The sequence below is a fragment of the Micrasema longulum genome, unplaced genomic scaffold (assembly GCF_059751315.1).
Source record: "Micrasema longulum isolate JH-2025_06_02 unplaced genomic scaffold, ASM5975131v1 h1tg000049l, whole genome shotgun sequence".
NCBI lineage: Eukaryota > Metazoa > Arthropoda > Insecta > Trichoptera > Brachycentridae > Micrasema > Micrasema longulum.
This window is the reverse complement of record NW_028277256.1, coordinates 216,743-231,864: the sequence shown is the minus strand read 5'-3', so window position 1 is coordinate 231,864 and position 15,122 is coordinate 216,743. Positions and strand designations below refer to the sequence as shown.

At 31.4% G+C, this 15,122-nt stretch overlaps 1 protein-coding gene across 12 annotated transcripts in view; it reads right to left on the bottom strand.

Annotated features, from left to right (window-relative positions):
- Nucleotides 1–10,324, bottom strand: part of br (broad-complex core protein) — a 97,369-nt gene extending 87,045 nt beyond the window's left edge. For 3 of the 12 annotated variants that reach the window (XR_015822718.1, XM_088228952.1, XM_088228959.1), the window contains exons 1-2: nt 10,022–10,319; nt 9,157–9,358 (exon numbers count right to left, since the gene is read on the bottom strand). Coding sequence is in view for 9 of the 12 variants with exons in the window: in XM_088228952.1 (XP_088085078.1) it covers nt 9,157–9,230 (74 nt within the window). In the remaining 3 variants the exon portion in view is untranslated. Of the gene's footprint in view, nt 1–9,156; nt 9,359–10,021 lie in introns of all 12 variants that reach the window. The other 9 variants (XR_015822717.1, XM_088228932.1, XM_088228939.1 and 6 more) reach the window with 6 other exon arrangements.
- Nucleotides 10,325–15,122: the final 4,798 nt, after the last annotated feature.

The window sequence follows — 15,122 nt, the reverse complement described above, 5'->3', positions numbered from 1 at the left end:
ATTGTAACTAGGTAGGAATTACGTTTGACAATTTCATCACCAGGGGTTAGCAACACTACTTCCTTTTAATGGAAAAGCACGGCACAAAATATTAGTTCAGTTCATACCCAGAGACAGAACAAACATCAACAGATGGAAGAATTGAAAAAATATGTATGTTCTAACATAGGCAGAATGGTGAATGTTACGCTGTGTTTAAAGGACTGTTTAACTCGGCCAGTGACAGGTCAAAAGTCATGTTCCATGTTCCCTTCTTAATAATGTTTTACATTTCAATTGTAATTACTATACCAATCTTTATAACTCCTTAGGGATTAAACATTTGTACGAATTAAAAATATTATCGAAATTGAAGTGTATTGTTTTAGGAAGAAATCAAAATTGGTCAAATAACATAGATATTTTTTTACTAAAACTATAACTAAAACAGAAACAATTTTTTTAATTTTTTTTTTACGAGTTTTGATCATTTTACTTGAAGTCCGTACTTACATAAACGAATAACCGTTTATTTTTTGTCATTCAGAATCATTTACGTAAATATTTGTCATCACCAGACAATCTGGCAGACTACTTTACACGAAAGAGTTGTCGATAAACGTCATTAATATATTTGGAAATAAATTATTAAAATAGTAGCCATTTGAAACTTTTTTAATCCACCAATACAGTTGAAGTCCACCTATTTGAAAGCACGGTAGTCGTGGATTCGATCCCCTGACAGGACGATATGAAATATATATTTAAAACGGCGTCTCAGGACTGTATCTTTCATCCATTCGGACACATACTATAAAAATACTAAGTAATAATTGATTACTAAGGAATGTTTCTGTACTTTTTTTTTTGCCTTTTTTATTCATTTTCCATAATAAAAAAATATGTAAGCGGAAACGCGATCTTACTTTTCTTCAAACAGACGTATTCTCGTATTTTATCTCTGAGTTGTGGCACTAGAATGATTTTTTTACACAGTATAGATATTTACGATTGGCGTGTTCCATTGTTTTGCTTTTTTGATAAATCGTTTCTTATGGAAGCTCGGACCACCCGAAAAACAACAAAAGCGCCCAGTTTGATCTGACGTCTTCGGACGTACGGTAAACAAATATAATAAATATGTTTTGTTCAGTTCAGTTTTGAGGTGTAGAAAACAGGACAACGAAACCTCGTTTTTTTAGATTTTAGCTAGGCATAATCAGTGTGCGTGCGACGTGCAGTTGTCGTTTTCGCACAATATCGGGAAGTTTTCTGCGAGAGAGTGACAGAAAAACTATGTTTTAAACTGCTATTTATCAAACATCTTCGCAACCGCATTTCTTTTTCATGTTTTCATTTTTTTTCAATGTGTTGGAAAACTATGTTTTAATAAAAATATGAATAAAGTGTGAAAGCTTATGAGACTATGATATTTAAAAATGATTTAAAAAAAACTGATTATTCTCTTTTCACGCCTAATGGTGCGTAGGGCACTGCATCGGTACACCAACCGCAGCGTATGTTGTAATTTTTTGTTACATATAGGAAATATGATCAATCTTACGCATCATAGCCCGTACTACGATGAGTAGTAATCAATTTTATCTACAAAGTAAAATTAAGTTTTTTGAAAAAAAAAAATCTAAGCATTTTTAATTAGAGATTATCGACGAAAATACTTTAAATTTTCATACAAATATTTCATTTTCAATTTTAAATATCGATTTTACTTTATACCGTCTCAATATGTACCGATGATAGCTTATAGAATTGCGGCCCAAGCGCCAGTCATGGGACAATAAAAAATGTCGGATTTATCAAGTCGGGAATTAAACTTTACACCTCTAGCACGGTAGACGAATGCATTGACCATTTTACGAAATTGAGTAATAAATAAATAATAACATATTTTTTTAACATTTTTTTTTGCACCACAACAGGCCAGGAGGCCTAATTACAGTGGTGAATTACATCACAGAGCACCCAGGCTTGAGAAAAATCACATTTTAATTTTTGTGTTCTCACCGGGAATCGAACCCGGAACCTTCCGTGCGTGAATCAAGCGTCTTGACCACTACAACACGGAGGCCGCCGGTTTATTAAAGCAGTTGGGTCGCCATGAGTCACATCTTGCTGGAGGGTGTGATTTTATAAAATGCTACGAACGCCCACTTGCATTTCACCGGCAACACTACTGACTAGTCCTACTCGTTAGCGTCCACGTCGAGAACTTTGGGAAATGGGATAGCGGTATGATCACGGCAGATAACGAGAGGATAAAAGGCGAGTTTCTGGTGCATCCAAACCAGAACCAACCAGCTAAGGAAAGGTAACCCCGACAGAAAAATCCACCAGAGAAGGCAACGAGAAACCACTTTGGTCATCTTTTCCCAGGAATCACTATGGCGAGTGCATCCAACAAGCAGTTTTCCTGGTCTCGGAGTACCGCAGGACCGAGATGCCTTCGCTGTAGTGATTGCCAACGTCAGGGAACCTGACAAGGCACCGCCAGAAGAATAAAGTAAATACAACGAAGAGAAGAAAGCAAAAGTGTTTTGGCTATTTCATGCTGGGAGAGAAATACAAAATATTCCGTTTTGCATTACAAGGAAAAATTTAAGGAAATCGCTGTGTAGGAAGAAAACGTATCTCTTATGAGTGAAGAAAGGTTACACTGTAGCTAGGGTGACCACTCTATGTGCTCATTTTACAGGACATTTATGATAATAGGGGAGACAACATTTTTTATGAACACGTTTAATATGTATTTTTTAAAAACATATTTTAAAAAAACATCCAAAACAATTTTTTGCATATTGTAACATCAACATCATCATCATTCCCTTTCTGCACCCAATGGTGCATAAGGCACTGAATTGGTACACCAACCATAGAGTATCTTGATAATTTTTGTTATATGAAGGTAAAATGATTAGTCTTACGCCTCAGGTACCAGTCCAAGCACTTTGAAATATTTAAGTGTAAAAACACATTTTAAAAATAAATTTATCAGTCAACTCTTCCATGCTAGGCGAACGCGCTGATCACTATACCACTAGGCCGACACATGTTGTAACATAATTTTTTTGAAAAAAATCAACGAGTGGAAGAATTGAAGGAATAAAGATGTTCAAATATAGGCAGAATAGTGAATGTTACACAGAGCGTGAAGTGGTCACTAAAACCAGCCAATAACAAGGTCATAAGCCTTGTAGATGGCAAGACTTCTTCATTTCATTCTCTCAAATGTTCTTCATCTCTGTTGTAATATATTAATGATATAAAACTTTGGAACTAGAATGGTAACATCGTTTAATATGGAAATATTTTTTAAGTTTTGCCGGAATTTTGATTTACCAACTAATAATAAGATGTCTTATGGAAAAACTTTTTTATTAAATACTTGATTTAAACACCGCCATTAGGTATACCATGAAAAACTACGTACATAATATTATGTATTTTGCCCTCATAAGCAAAACGACGGCCATTTGCAAATATCACATTTTGAAACGACCACACGACCGTCTTTGATCTCTCATAAAATTATGCTTTTTTTTTAATGAGGTACCTTTGTAAATTTAAAGAATAATTTGATCATTTACACATTAAAAATAATAATTTATAATGAACATTTCTATTTATGAGGGACCAAAGATGACATTTGAAATTAGTAAATTACAATTTTATACACATGTCCACCCTCATTACAATATAACACCCACTCACCCACCCTCTCACTCACTTACACTCACACAAACACACTAGTATGTATTGTACGTGTATTTAATATATTTCAGTGTATATCTGTTATTGGTTTTATTCTCTGTATATTTTATTTGTTATATTTTTGTTACATGTATTACAGTTGATATCCCCAATAAATAAATAAATAAAAAACAAACAAAGGTACATTTGTTTTAAGCTCGGTGTCAAATACAGAAATAAGGGACCACGACCCGCATTACAATGGGATATTAAAATTTATTTTCATTTTTGTCTACATAGTACAATTAAGTTTTTTATATAAAAAATAAAATTATAGGTTACTATCGAAGATGTTACAAATATTCATACAAATGAACACATTTTAGCACATAAATGTCAATTTTACTTGATTCCGTCTCGTGTAGTATCACTTTCCATGTATTTGCATGTATTTGCAACATTTGAAAAATGTTTTATGGTATAGTTTGGGGAAGAATCATAAAAAAATCCCGATATAATAAAAGGCACAATATTTTAAAGAAATAGCATGTTTATATGAATAGACATCATACTATAATTCACAATAACTTTTTTTAATTTGATATATTTAGCACAAATATATGTATGAACGCTTTCGTTTTTGTTTTGAAAAATGCTTTGAAAAGATTATAAGTGACAGAGAACTTTAAATATAAAATTTTGCAAAACTCCAGAACTGACAAACACGCGCGGTCAAAATTTCAACCGACGTAAAAACAAAAAGGAAAATTACACTTTTCTTTTTACTTAAATCTATAAATAAACTCTCTAAATTATTACGTGACTTAAAAAATAATCCCGTTTTTATGATTTTAAATAATTATAACTAAATATTTGGTATGATGGAAGTTTCCACCACAATGCGATTGAGGGTTAAAATACGGGACACGGACAAAATTATTGCTTAAACATGGGACATCCTGTAGAATACAGGACAGTTGGTCACCCTAACTGTCGCTCCAAATCCTCACTTAGAGCGGCAGCTGTCAAAATAAAAAATGACTTGATGATAGCCAACTTCCTATGTGAAGCAATACCATAAGAAGAAGAAGAAAAAAATCTTTTAAAACTAGTTTAGTTGCTTAATTAAAATCTATTTTGAATACTAAAATATAAAACCTTGTCAAACGACTACCAATGAACTTATAGTGGTATTTTTAGATGTCTCAAGAAACAAAACTTATTTATGCAAATAATTATGCTGTTAACAATAGACATATTCGGCGAATAGACTTATTCTAAACAAATAATATTTTATTGTAATGTAAATTAATAACAATTAATGATTTACATAGTTTAATACAGCGGTTCTCAAACATTTGTATATTGCGTCGTGGTTCCGTCTATTGGAAACCATATTTTTGACAACTAATAATGTACCCCGGATCTGGTTTCTAACAAAACAGATAAAAAGTATCGACCCATGTAATAAAGTGATTTGTGGAAGTTTCAATTTATACGTTCATTTAATAATATTCATGAAAAAAGGTCGTTTATATAAAATAGTTTTATAAGTAGTTACAAAAAATATGTGGTGCATATTCTTTTTTCATAATGGTCATAAAAAAGTAGTTAAAATATATTCATAAAAAATATGTAGTTTATATAAAGCTGTTCATAATATCGATACTTTATAATATGGACGTGTACTTTTTGCCATTTTATTGATTCATTAACGACCGTAGCCAATTTGTACAAATTGTAAAACATACCTAAAAAAATAATAAAATATAATATATACTGTCATAAGTTATTGAGTATTTAGGCATTTCACCCTAATGCTGCAAAAGTAATGGAAAATAAAAACAACTTTTGGCCAAAGAAGATTGGTCTTCTTCTCCATTAAAGTGTACAACCTACTTCCATTGTCCATAAAGACAAATGATAAATATTGTCAGTATAAAATTGCCATTAAAAAATGGAAAATGGAGGTGGGAAGCGCACGGATTGATGAGTGGATTAGGCCAAATAGGTAGAAATATGTTTTTATTTATTTTGTTTTTATTTGTGAGTTTTATGTGTTTTCATTATGTTTTATATGTATTTGATATAATGATTGAATTACGTTTAATAAGGTATGTTTCAAAATTAAATAAAATGTCTTCCTCTGCACAAGACCCAGTGAGAGAACATTTTCTTTAATGTAAAAAATGTAATACATCAATTGTAAAAGAACAAAAGAAAAATAAATTCAAAAATCTTACGTACATATTATGATGTACATTAATAAATTGAACTTTATATATTTATTGACAGAATTATTTTTGGTTCGTTGGTTATTGTTGTAATGTCAGTACATGTTGAACCAATACAGATAGTAGGTATGATTCTTTGCAAATAATGTGTTAAATAATGATCAAAACAAATTATTTATACGTAAATAAAACACCCAACAGTTTACTTTGTTTTAACGCAAAAGAACGTCAGTAGTCTCAGATACACAATTCATACGAATACGTGTGCTATTATTCTTTTATAAAAACATTATTTTACATTGAAAGATCTTTGGAGGTTGAAATTATCTTAATTGGTTAAAAAGTTTTGATGTTATGGAAATCACTAAATCTTGTTTCCTGAACATTTTGTTCAATACGACGTCCGTGATTTATCTTTTGAAAAACAGATAATCATGAAGAATGTGTACTGCATATAAATTTTTTAAAAGGTTTATTTGAAAAAAACAGTTTATTCAAAAACAGTTCATACATTTATTAAAAAATGCATGTTTCGTAATTCACTGCTTATAATTTTATACATATATAAACTGAATATGTTCATGCAAAACCGTCCTGTGAAATTGTTAAACTAATCATAAAAACCTAAGGAATTCCGAATGGCATATTTTTTTAATTCGAGTATGTAGTTTACGAGTACGTAAAATTGTTCACAATAATATTTTATTAAAGTCGACACAATCTTGTTAAGCTTACGATTCCTCTGAGGAAAATCCCACAGTTTTAGAATTGGTAGTTTAATACATCTTTCGATTATATTGTTCTTGAATTTGAATTTTCTCAAAATAATATGAGAAATACATTAACGTTAATATATTTGCTAAAAAAGCGTCTTAATTAAAAATAGTTGAAATAAAAAATGGTTGGATTAAAAAAATTGCGATTGTTAATTAATTTTGTTTAAAACTTTATCTTAGCGTTTGATATTTCTCCCACGTTTCGAGCTCTGTTGCTGGAATCATCTTCAGGATTAAGTTTGTGTGGTGTAACAAAACATCATATACATAAGAGGGCAAAAAATGTTATTTAATGTTTTAAAAACTTACAAAAAAGTTATTAATTCAACTTTTTATGGAGCAAAACAGATTAAATATTAACAATTAAAATATACGCATTAACGCATTTTATTTTGTTTACGTACTTTGTAATTTGTCTTTAAAAAGTTGTTTTTAATTTAAACAAGTACATTTTTTTTTTACAAATATGCGCTTGGTTTTAAAATATGTAGCCTTTAAACAATGCCGACGTTAAAGTTATGCAAAAAGTACCTACTGAATTTCATGAAAACCATAAAAAAAAATTAATTTAAATAATTTATTGTTATAATTCTGCTCTTTACGTGTATCTAATGGTGCGTATAGCACTGCATCTACTGACTAAAAATATAAAAAAAAATTGGATGGTAATAATTTTGCAGGTTAATATTATCATCATAATCATGATCATCATTCCTTTTCCACAGCTAATATTGCATAGGGTACTGCATTGGTACACCAATCGCAGCTTTTTTTTGTTAATTTTTGTTACATGAAAGTAAGATAATCAGTCCTTCCCTTCAGGTACCAGTCCAAGGACTATGAAATATTCTAGGGTAAAAACACCCTTTTCAATAAACATTTCTTATCAACCATGTCGGGAATCGAATCCGAGACCTTTCGCTTGGTAGACAATCGCGCTGACCATTATGCCACGAGACCGACAAAAAATATTAATAAATATCAAAAAGACATTTTTATTTTTACGTGGACAAAATTGTCAGTTGTAGACGTTTAGGAATGTGGAAGTACGTTTCACGATTAACGTTGCATAATATTATTATTTTACATTCATTTTTGTTGTCATAATAATTAAAAAAAATTGTTTATTATTTTACGGAAAATACTTGGAAAGTGTTTTATTTATTTATTATCGAATGCATAATAAAAAAAACATGTTTAATAACATACGCCATATAGGTATCAAGCTAATGATATTATGGATAGACCGGTCAGACCGATAATTAATAAAAAATACAACACATCTCGAATTTTTTAATTCTTTAACTATTTTTATGTTTTTTTTATAAAATATGTCTATAAAATTCACATTTTATGTAAAAGATAAGACAGGTAAAAGTACTTTTGTTAAAACTTTTATTTATAACCGTTAAAATATACAATAAAAAATGACATAGTTTTCTAGGCAAAAACAATAATCGTTAATCTTTTGTGTTTCAAATGTAAATATAATAAACCGCTAAAAATCACCGTAATAGAATTTATGATAGTAAAATCAAACATGCAAATCATAGTTTTATATATGTAATTGATTAATTGCAAATTCAATTTAAAAGTAAAACGTACAGGTATGTCATTCAATAAACACTTTATTATACAGTTCCAAAAATTTTCTATAAGATTCATATGCAGATATTAAAAGAAAATGTTGACAAAACATTTTATGAGAAAATAACTCAATGGCTTATATGTAACAAGGCCTTATATTGATTATTATTTTATGTAAACATTCTGCTATTAAAATTTTTGAATCTATATTTTCTGTAAAAAATACGTATGCTTACCCTTTAGTTCTAAATAATGTTTATGTTACTTTTTAAACGTATAAAATTTCTTTAACTTTTTTTCTTCGTAAAGGAAAAAAAGTAACCCGCTGAAAAGCCAGTTTCCCGGTTTGGTGGATTTCATTATTTGTCCTTTTATATTTTTTGTTTATAAATAAATGAAAAAAATAAACAAGTTATTAATCGAAAAAAATGTATTATGTAAAATTATTATTTCTAGTTTTTAAATTTGCAGTAAGTAATTTTTCATTGAATATCAATAACAGAATATATGATAAGTATTTTTATTTTTTGCAACATATAGGCACCTAATGACAGCGGTAAATTTAAGCAAAGAACACCTTGGCTTGACAAAAATCCCATCTGATTTTTGTGATCTCACCAGGAATTTAACCTGGAACCGTAGGTACGTGATACAAGCGTCCATTACACCACGAGGGCCATAAAAAAATTCAGTTATGATTGTTTTTTATATTGTGTCATAATGCTTTTATAGATTGTTAAAAAAAAAAGCTAATTATTATTTAAAAACGCAGAATAGGTTCACTTAAATATTCAATAATTACCACAGGTACTTATAAAAATAAAAACAAAATATTCTTAAAAACACTGAAAATATGGAAAAATAAAATTTACCTTAAGTCATTGGTTGAAGAGTTGACGGCTTTCTTAGCATTTGGACAGGGCCCGGGTTCGGTTTCGATATTCATAAAGTTTTCTTTTGCACACTATCGACATTATTATTCGAAGAACTTATTTTTATGTCTAGTTAACGTTTTTAGAAATAATTAATAAAGGTACATTAGTTTTAAATATATTTTAATTATAATTTTGACACCTGTAAAATAAAATTATAAAAAAGCATTATAAAAAACACGCATACAGAACTTAAATAATCTAGCGTATTTTTTATAGTGTTAACATTTGTAATCCTTTGATAATTTTATTCGTGATTTTTATTGCGTTATTTAATTTTGAGGTTGTTTTTTTTCTCATGGATGTTTATTGTTTATGAAGATATTTAAGACTATTTTGTTGAGTTTATTGCACATTTTCCCTAAAAACTAAATCGCTTAGTAACGATTGAATCAATTTTTGTGTTTTGTTAAAAACACACATATGTACATTGAAATTTAAAATACTGTTTTTACCGTCAAACGTTAGTACTTTTTCTAAAATTTTTATGATTATTTTATTTTAATCGTGAGCGATGGTAACATCAGTATATTTTTTAACTTAAATAACCTAACAAATATCACCTATATTATGATATCACTAAGCAAAAACCAATAAAAACACTTTATTTGATGAATTTTAGTTACAATTTCGGCATGATGATAGTAGGTTTGTACACGACATTATTAAAAAAGAGTTTAAATGCGTAATTGAAAAAATAGTTAATGTCATGTACGTATTAATTTGATTTAAAAACACAGATTTTTTGTTTTTTTGATAAGTATTTTTATTAATCATGTTAAAAAACCGATTAAGCATCACTCACGTGTCACAAACGTCAAAACTGGTTTTGCATTCAACGGAAACTTTTTTCGAAAAATAAAGGAAACTTGCGTTTTTCGGCGATTGCACTCAAATAGTACTCTTTTTAAAGCAACATTTTGAAATATATCGTAAAAAGGTTAAAGTTTGATTAAAATTAGGAGATCGAATCGCGAAATCACGCCCGAGAAACTATTCGTCCACTTACACCCGGATAAATTTACATCTGCAAATTCGCGAGCGCGAAAAAATTGGCACTAATTTTTTATCTTCCGACACGACCGTGACATCTCTGTGCGTGAATACGAGTTAAAAACTGGGATAGCGTTTTAAAAAATGTAGCGGGGAAAATAGTGCGAATATTGAATGGAGGTGTGTGTGTCCGTGAGAAGTAGTATACTACGCTACGAGATAGTACGCTTGTGTTGGTGACTCCGTACGTAACGTAAGATCTCCGAATCTCTCTCGTCAACATGTGCTCCTGGAAAGTTGGCTCAGTTCAGACTGTGTTTTTACATTTATTTTACACTGTTGTGATAACGTAAATTTTTTTTTAAACATTTAAATCGTTTGATTATATTTTATTTTAACATAAAAAAAATATCACTAGATTTTTTATAATAATTATGTTATGTTTTTTACGGTGTCAAAAAATGATTAATTTAAGAGAATGATTACACGAAGCACCGATCTCGCCGTGAACGGAATGCAAAACTGAGTGGGAATTGTAAATTGTATGCGCGCCGAGTGTACCCCGTACGTAGCGCGGGACATCTGGCGTAATCAGCGGGCACTAAAAAATAGTGCGTGAGCTTTCGCCGAAAGCTGTAGCGAAAAAGCTCCCCTTTCTCTTTCCACGCAGATAAATAACATTGCAAGTCCAAAAGGGAACGCGGCCGACGTCGTCTCTTTCTAAATTTTAACATACACAACCGAACGGGGTTGGGGGTGGAGGGAGCGCCCCCACGCGGGGGGACCTACCGGGGTGATTGCAATTAAAATATAAAATGTGCCACGGGCGTTTGAAGGTGGTGGTAAGCTTTTCGCGTACTCTTGTCTGTGTTAGTTTCGGGGGGTGTTTAGACGTGTATCGCGGGGCACGGGTAGGAGAAGCCTCCCAGCATCCCTCGCCCCTTGCCCCCTCGCCCCCTCGTCCCCCTGAATTTTGACTGCTAGAGCACGCGCTTTTTCATTTTTTACTTCCTAATTGCGGAAACAGGAGGACGATATGCGTTCTCCCGCTCGCAACAGTAAGCTGCATGGGCAGAGGAAAGGGAAAAAAACTGCGAACGTGTTCACTATGTTTATAATTATTAATTATCCGATAATAAACTGTATATAGTAATTAAATGTATTAAAAGCGTGCAGTTGAAAATACTGATTTGGTATTTAAAAATATGTTTTAACACTTGTATTGTAAAGAAACGTTACGATATCTATATTTTTAAATAAATCACAAATTAACACTCCCGGAAACAAAATTAACACCCTTAAAATTATAACAACAAAATAAACAGTTTAACATAAACGAAAATCCAAACAATTTCATGAAAAAACTTTTGGTTAAGTTTAGTTTGGTACACTCCTGAAAGTGTAAACAAAACCGGACATGTGGCCCGGTCTAAACTTCGGCGAATAGTTTGGAAAACTTCGCGACGGTCAAGAAAGGTTATACGAGTATCACACATACGCGGGTTAATTTATTTTAAATGAATTAATTATGTGCCATTTTGTTTATTTTTTAGTTGATTTAATTACGGGTTTAAAATGTCACTACTTTGGTAAAAATCGCGAGTTAAGTCACATTGATCAGAGGACTTTCCGCGTCCGCGTACGTCCGCCCCGACGCGTCTTTTTTCTCTGTCGGTGTAGTTATTTTTCTTCAAAGATCAGAATTGCATATTTGGCGTCGTTAATGAGGGCGCCTGTTCTCCATCCATACCTCCATCCCTCTCTCCCGAATATAAATTCATCGCCAAAAAATCATTACGCCCTCGGAATGGGGAGGCTTACCCCGGAGAGAAGATATTCCCTTCCTGGTCGCGAGTTCTGCACCGTAGTAGCTACGAGAGCCTTCGTTCTCCGAGAGGGTGGTAGTTAGCTACCCTCGCGGGGGGAGGGATGCGGAAATATTGAAGCTGTCAGAAGAATTTGTTTACTACAGAACAACTCCCGCGCGGGAAATGAAGTGCTATCGAATATTAGAGAAGTTCGAAAAATGAGATAGCAACACTGCTTTATTAATAATTCCTCAAATAATCTCAGTTTTATTCTATGCCGCATCTTCCTTTGATACAACCGCTTGACTGGCAATACTAGCGTAAATACACTTACAGATGCTCAGGATTTTTTTCACTTTTTGCAAAACTCAATATAAATTAAGTACATTCAAAAATCTTTTTAATCCATAAAGTTATTAAAACTATCAAATAAATTAACCAGAGACTAACTTTCTTTAAAATGTTGAAAAGTAAAATATTTTATTTAGTGTCGACCACTGTTTAAAGACAAATTTCAATTAAATTAAATTAATTTAATTTATTACTACATTTAAAAGTAGTAAAATTTTAATGAAGTATTTTTTAGATTTTAATTCGAATACAATTTCACCAAAACACAATGTGTTATTCTTTAAAAGTTTTAACGTTTTTAATAAAATGACCATGTTTATTTTGATTAAATACGGTTATTGTAATAAAAGGCAAATAAATTAAAAGAATTCATTATTGTTTTGTGAGAAATGGGCAAAAAAAAAAAACTCAAAAGTTAAGTTAAAAGCAAGTAAATTTATTCGAATTCCAAATATAAATCATAAAAGGAAAGCAGTTATGGCAATGATAATAATTAATTTCAATGCAAATATTTGCATATTATTTTATTGTTTAAATCCACAATAACTAAAATAATGGTTTCGGTTTATTACAAGTATTTTCAAGATTATTAAAATTGAAATGAATTGGAAACTCGGAATAGGCTTTTTCACGCTTAAAAGCTACGCGGACTGTACTTACAAACCGCTTGTACAATGATTAAATACTCAAAATAGTACTGCTGCTCAGTAATATTCATTCCTGCCGCGATGTTTTTACGTTTTTGCGCATGTCCACCCCTCCTCTCACCCCCCTCACGCCTACTCTAAAGTTGCAGAAAATTCCCAACCCACTTTCTTCTGCCGATAATTTATATAACAAATAAAATAAAATCATGCCTTTTGTGAGAGTAAGAATGATTTGATAACGCTGTTTTGATTGTTCGAAAAGGATTGCTATAAATAAGTAAAAGTGGCGTTTGAAACGTGATATAAAAAAATAGTTTTAAAAATATGTTATAATTAATCATTGTACTGAATTAAAAAAAATATTTGCTGATATTTTCATTTGAAGTTATTTTATAAAAAAAGTAACAAAAATAAACATTTTAAGACCATCACGCTATTCAACAAAAGTGCAAGTCACATAAAAAGCCATGGAGCGAGCGATGCTGGGGATTAGTCTTAGAGACAAAGTTGAAAAAGTTGAAATGGCGCTGGGCTGGCGCTATGGTCATTTTGTTCGCAGCTCAGACGATAGATAAGCAAAGTACCTCCTGTTCTGGAGCTCTCAGGCTACTATTAGAAACCCCGGACGTATCTTGCTCCGCTGGAGAGACGACATTGTAAAGCATGCGCGAACAGCGTGGATGCAAATATTCCAAGACCATTTGGCATGGAGAAAGATGGAGGAGGCCTGTATTGCTGAAGAAGAAGAAATATCCATATGCATTTATTGGGTTATCTCGTGTAAGTTGGATTCATTCCGACCTTTCTGCTGCTATTCCAGTTTACCCTAAAGATGGCTCCAGGTACATCTACTACGTATTGGTATTTTTGTTTGCTCCAAAAAAATGTTTTGTGATTTTATTGGACAAACTCAAATTTGAAAACTGCATTAAGGCGCAAACTTTTCGAGAAAATTTCTTGATTTTTTCTATGAAAAGAAACAAATAATCATATTTAAATAATTATCTCCGAGTATCTAAAAAGTATAACAAAATAAAGAGGTCCACCTTCCACGGAATACAACGAATTCAGTAGCTCCCAAATGACCTAAAACACTATTGTGATAAAAAGAATCAAATTATATCCATTATCTTTTACTTTTTAAAAATTTACAAGTGTTTTTGTTTGTCTTTGAAAAAAACAGTTCTGTGTGTGAAATAGAATCAAATCCCTGGTCAAGTATTTTCGACGTGATGGCTACTCTAAGGCAAAAATTTTATATAAAAAAATTGAAAGAAGATAAGTGCGCTTCGTTGTGTAGTGGTTGGCGACTTCACCTACCATTTTGAGGTACTGAGTTCAATTTTTTAAAAGGTTGTTTAAATTGCAATATTTCATTGTTTCTGGACTGGCTCCTGAAGCGATAGCGAAGCACCTTACCTTCATGTAATAAATTATCAAAAACGCTGTATTTGGAATACCAATGCAGTGTTCTATGCACCACTGGGTGCAAAAAGGAAGGTATTGTAGATATCACATATAGCCAGGTTTAGAAAAAACGTAATGCATAATTTTTCTGGGTATGAAATCCTTCAAAATACCATCTCATAACTCTTTTAGAAGCAAAATAAATTATTGAAATAATTTAATCTTAATATTTTCCAATGTTATTTGAACCAACATTGTTTCTATCTATATCCAGAGAATACACAAAAACATTTAATTTCTTTTTTTGTCCTAGATTGATAATTTAATTTAGAATAAAACTTTAAATATAATCTGTTGCTAATTGACAAAAACTGATTGCGTAGCATTACTAAAAACAGGCCATGTCAAAAAAAGGCTACGGATTTACGAGGCTTATGAATTGTCATTCCTTATTTTTCAAAAGTCAGCAGATTGATGAGTCGAATAAATGTGTATGTTTAAACGAAGGCACAATGTTGAATGTTACTGTGTGTAAAGTGGCCTCTAAAAATAATATTCTTCACAATCCTTGCGCTCCAAAATATCTTGCTGAGAATTTCGTTTTCCTTTCTGATCATGGTCTTTCACTTCGTCCTTCTCAAGAGAGAATATTTTCCATTCCTCGACATAGCACATCATTTTTCAGCTATTCCTTTTCCAT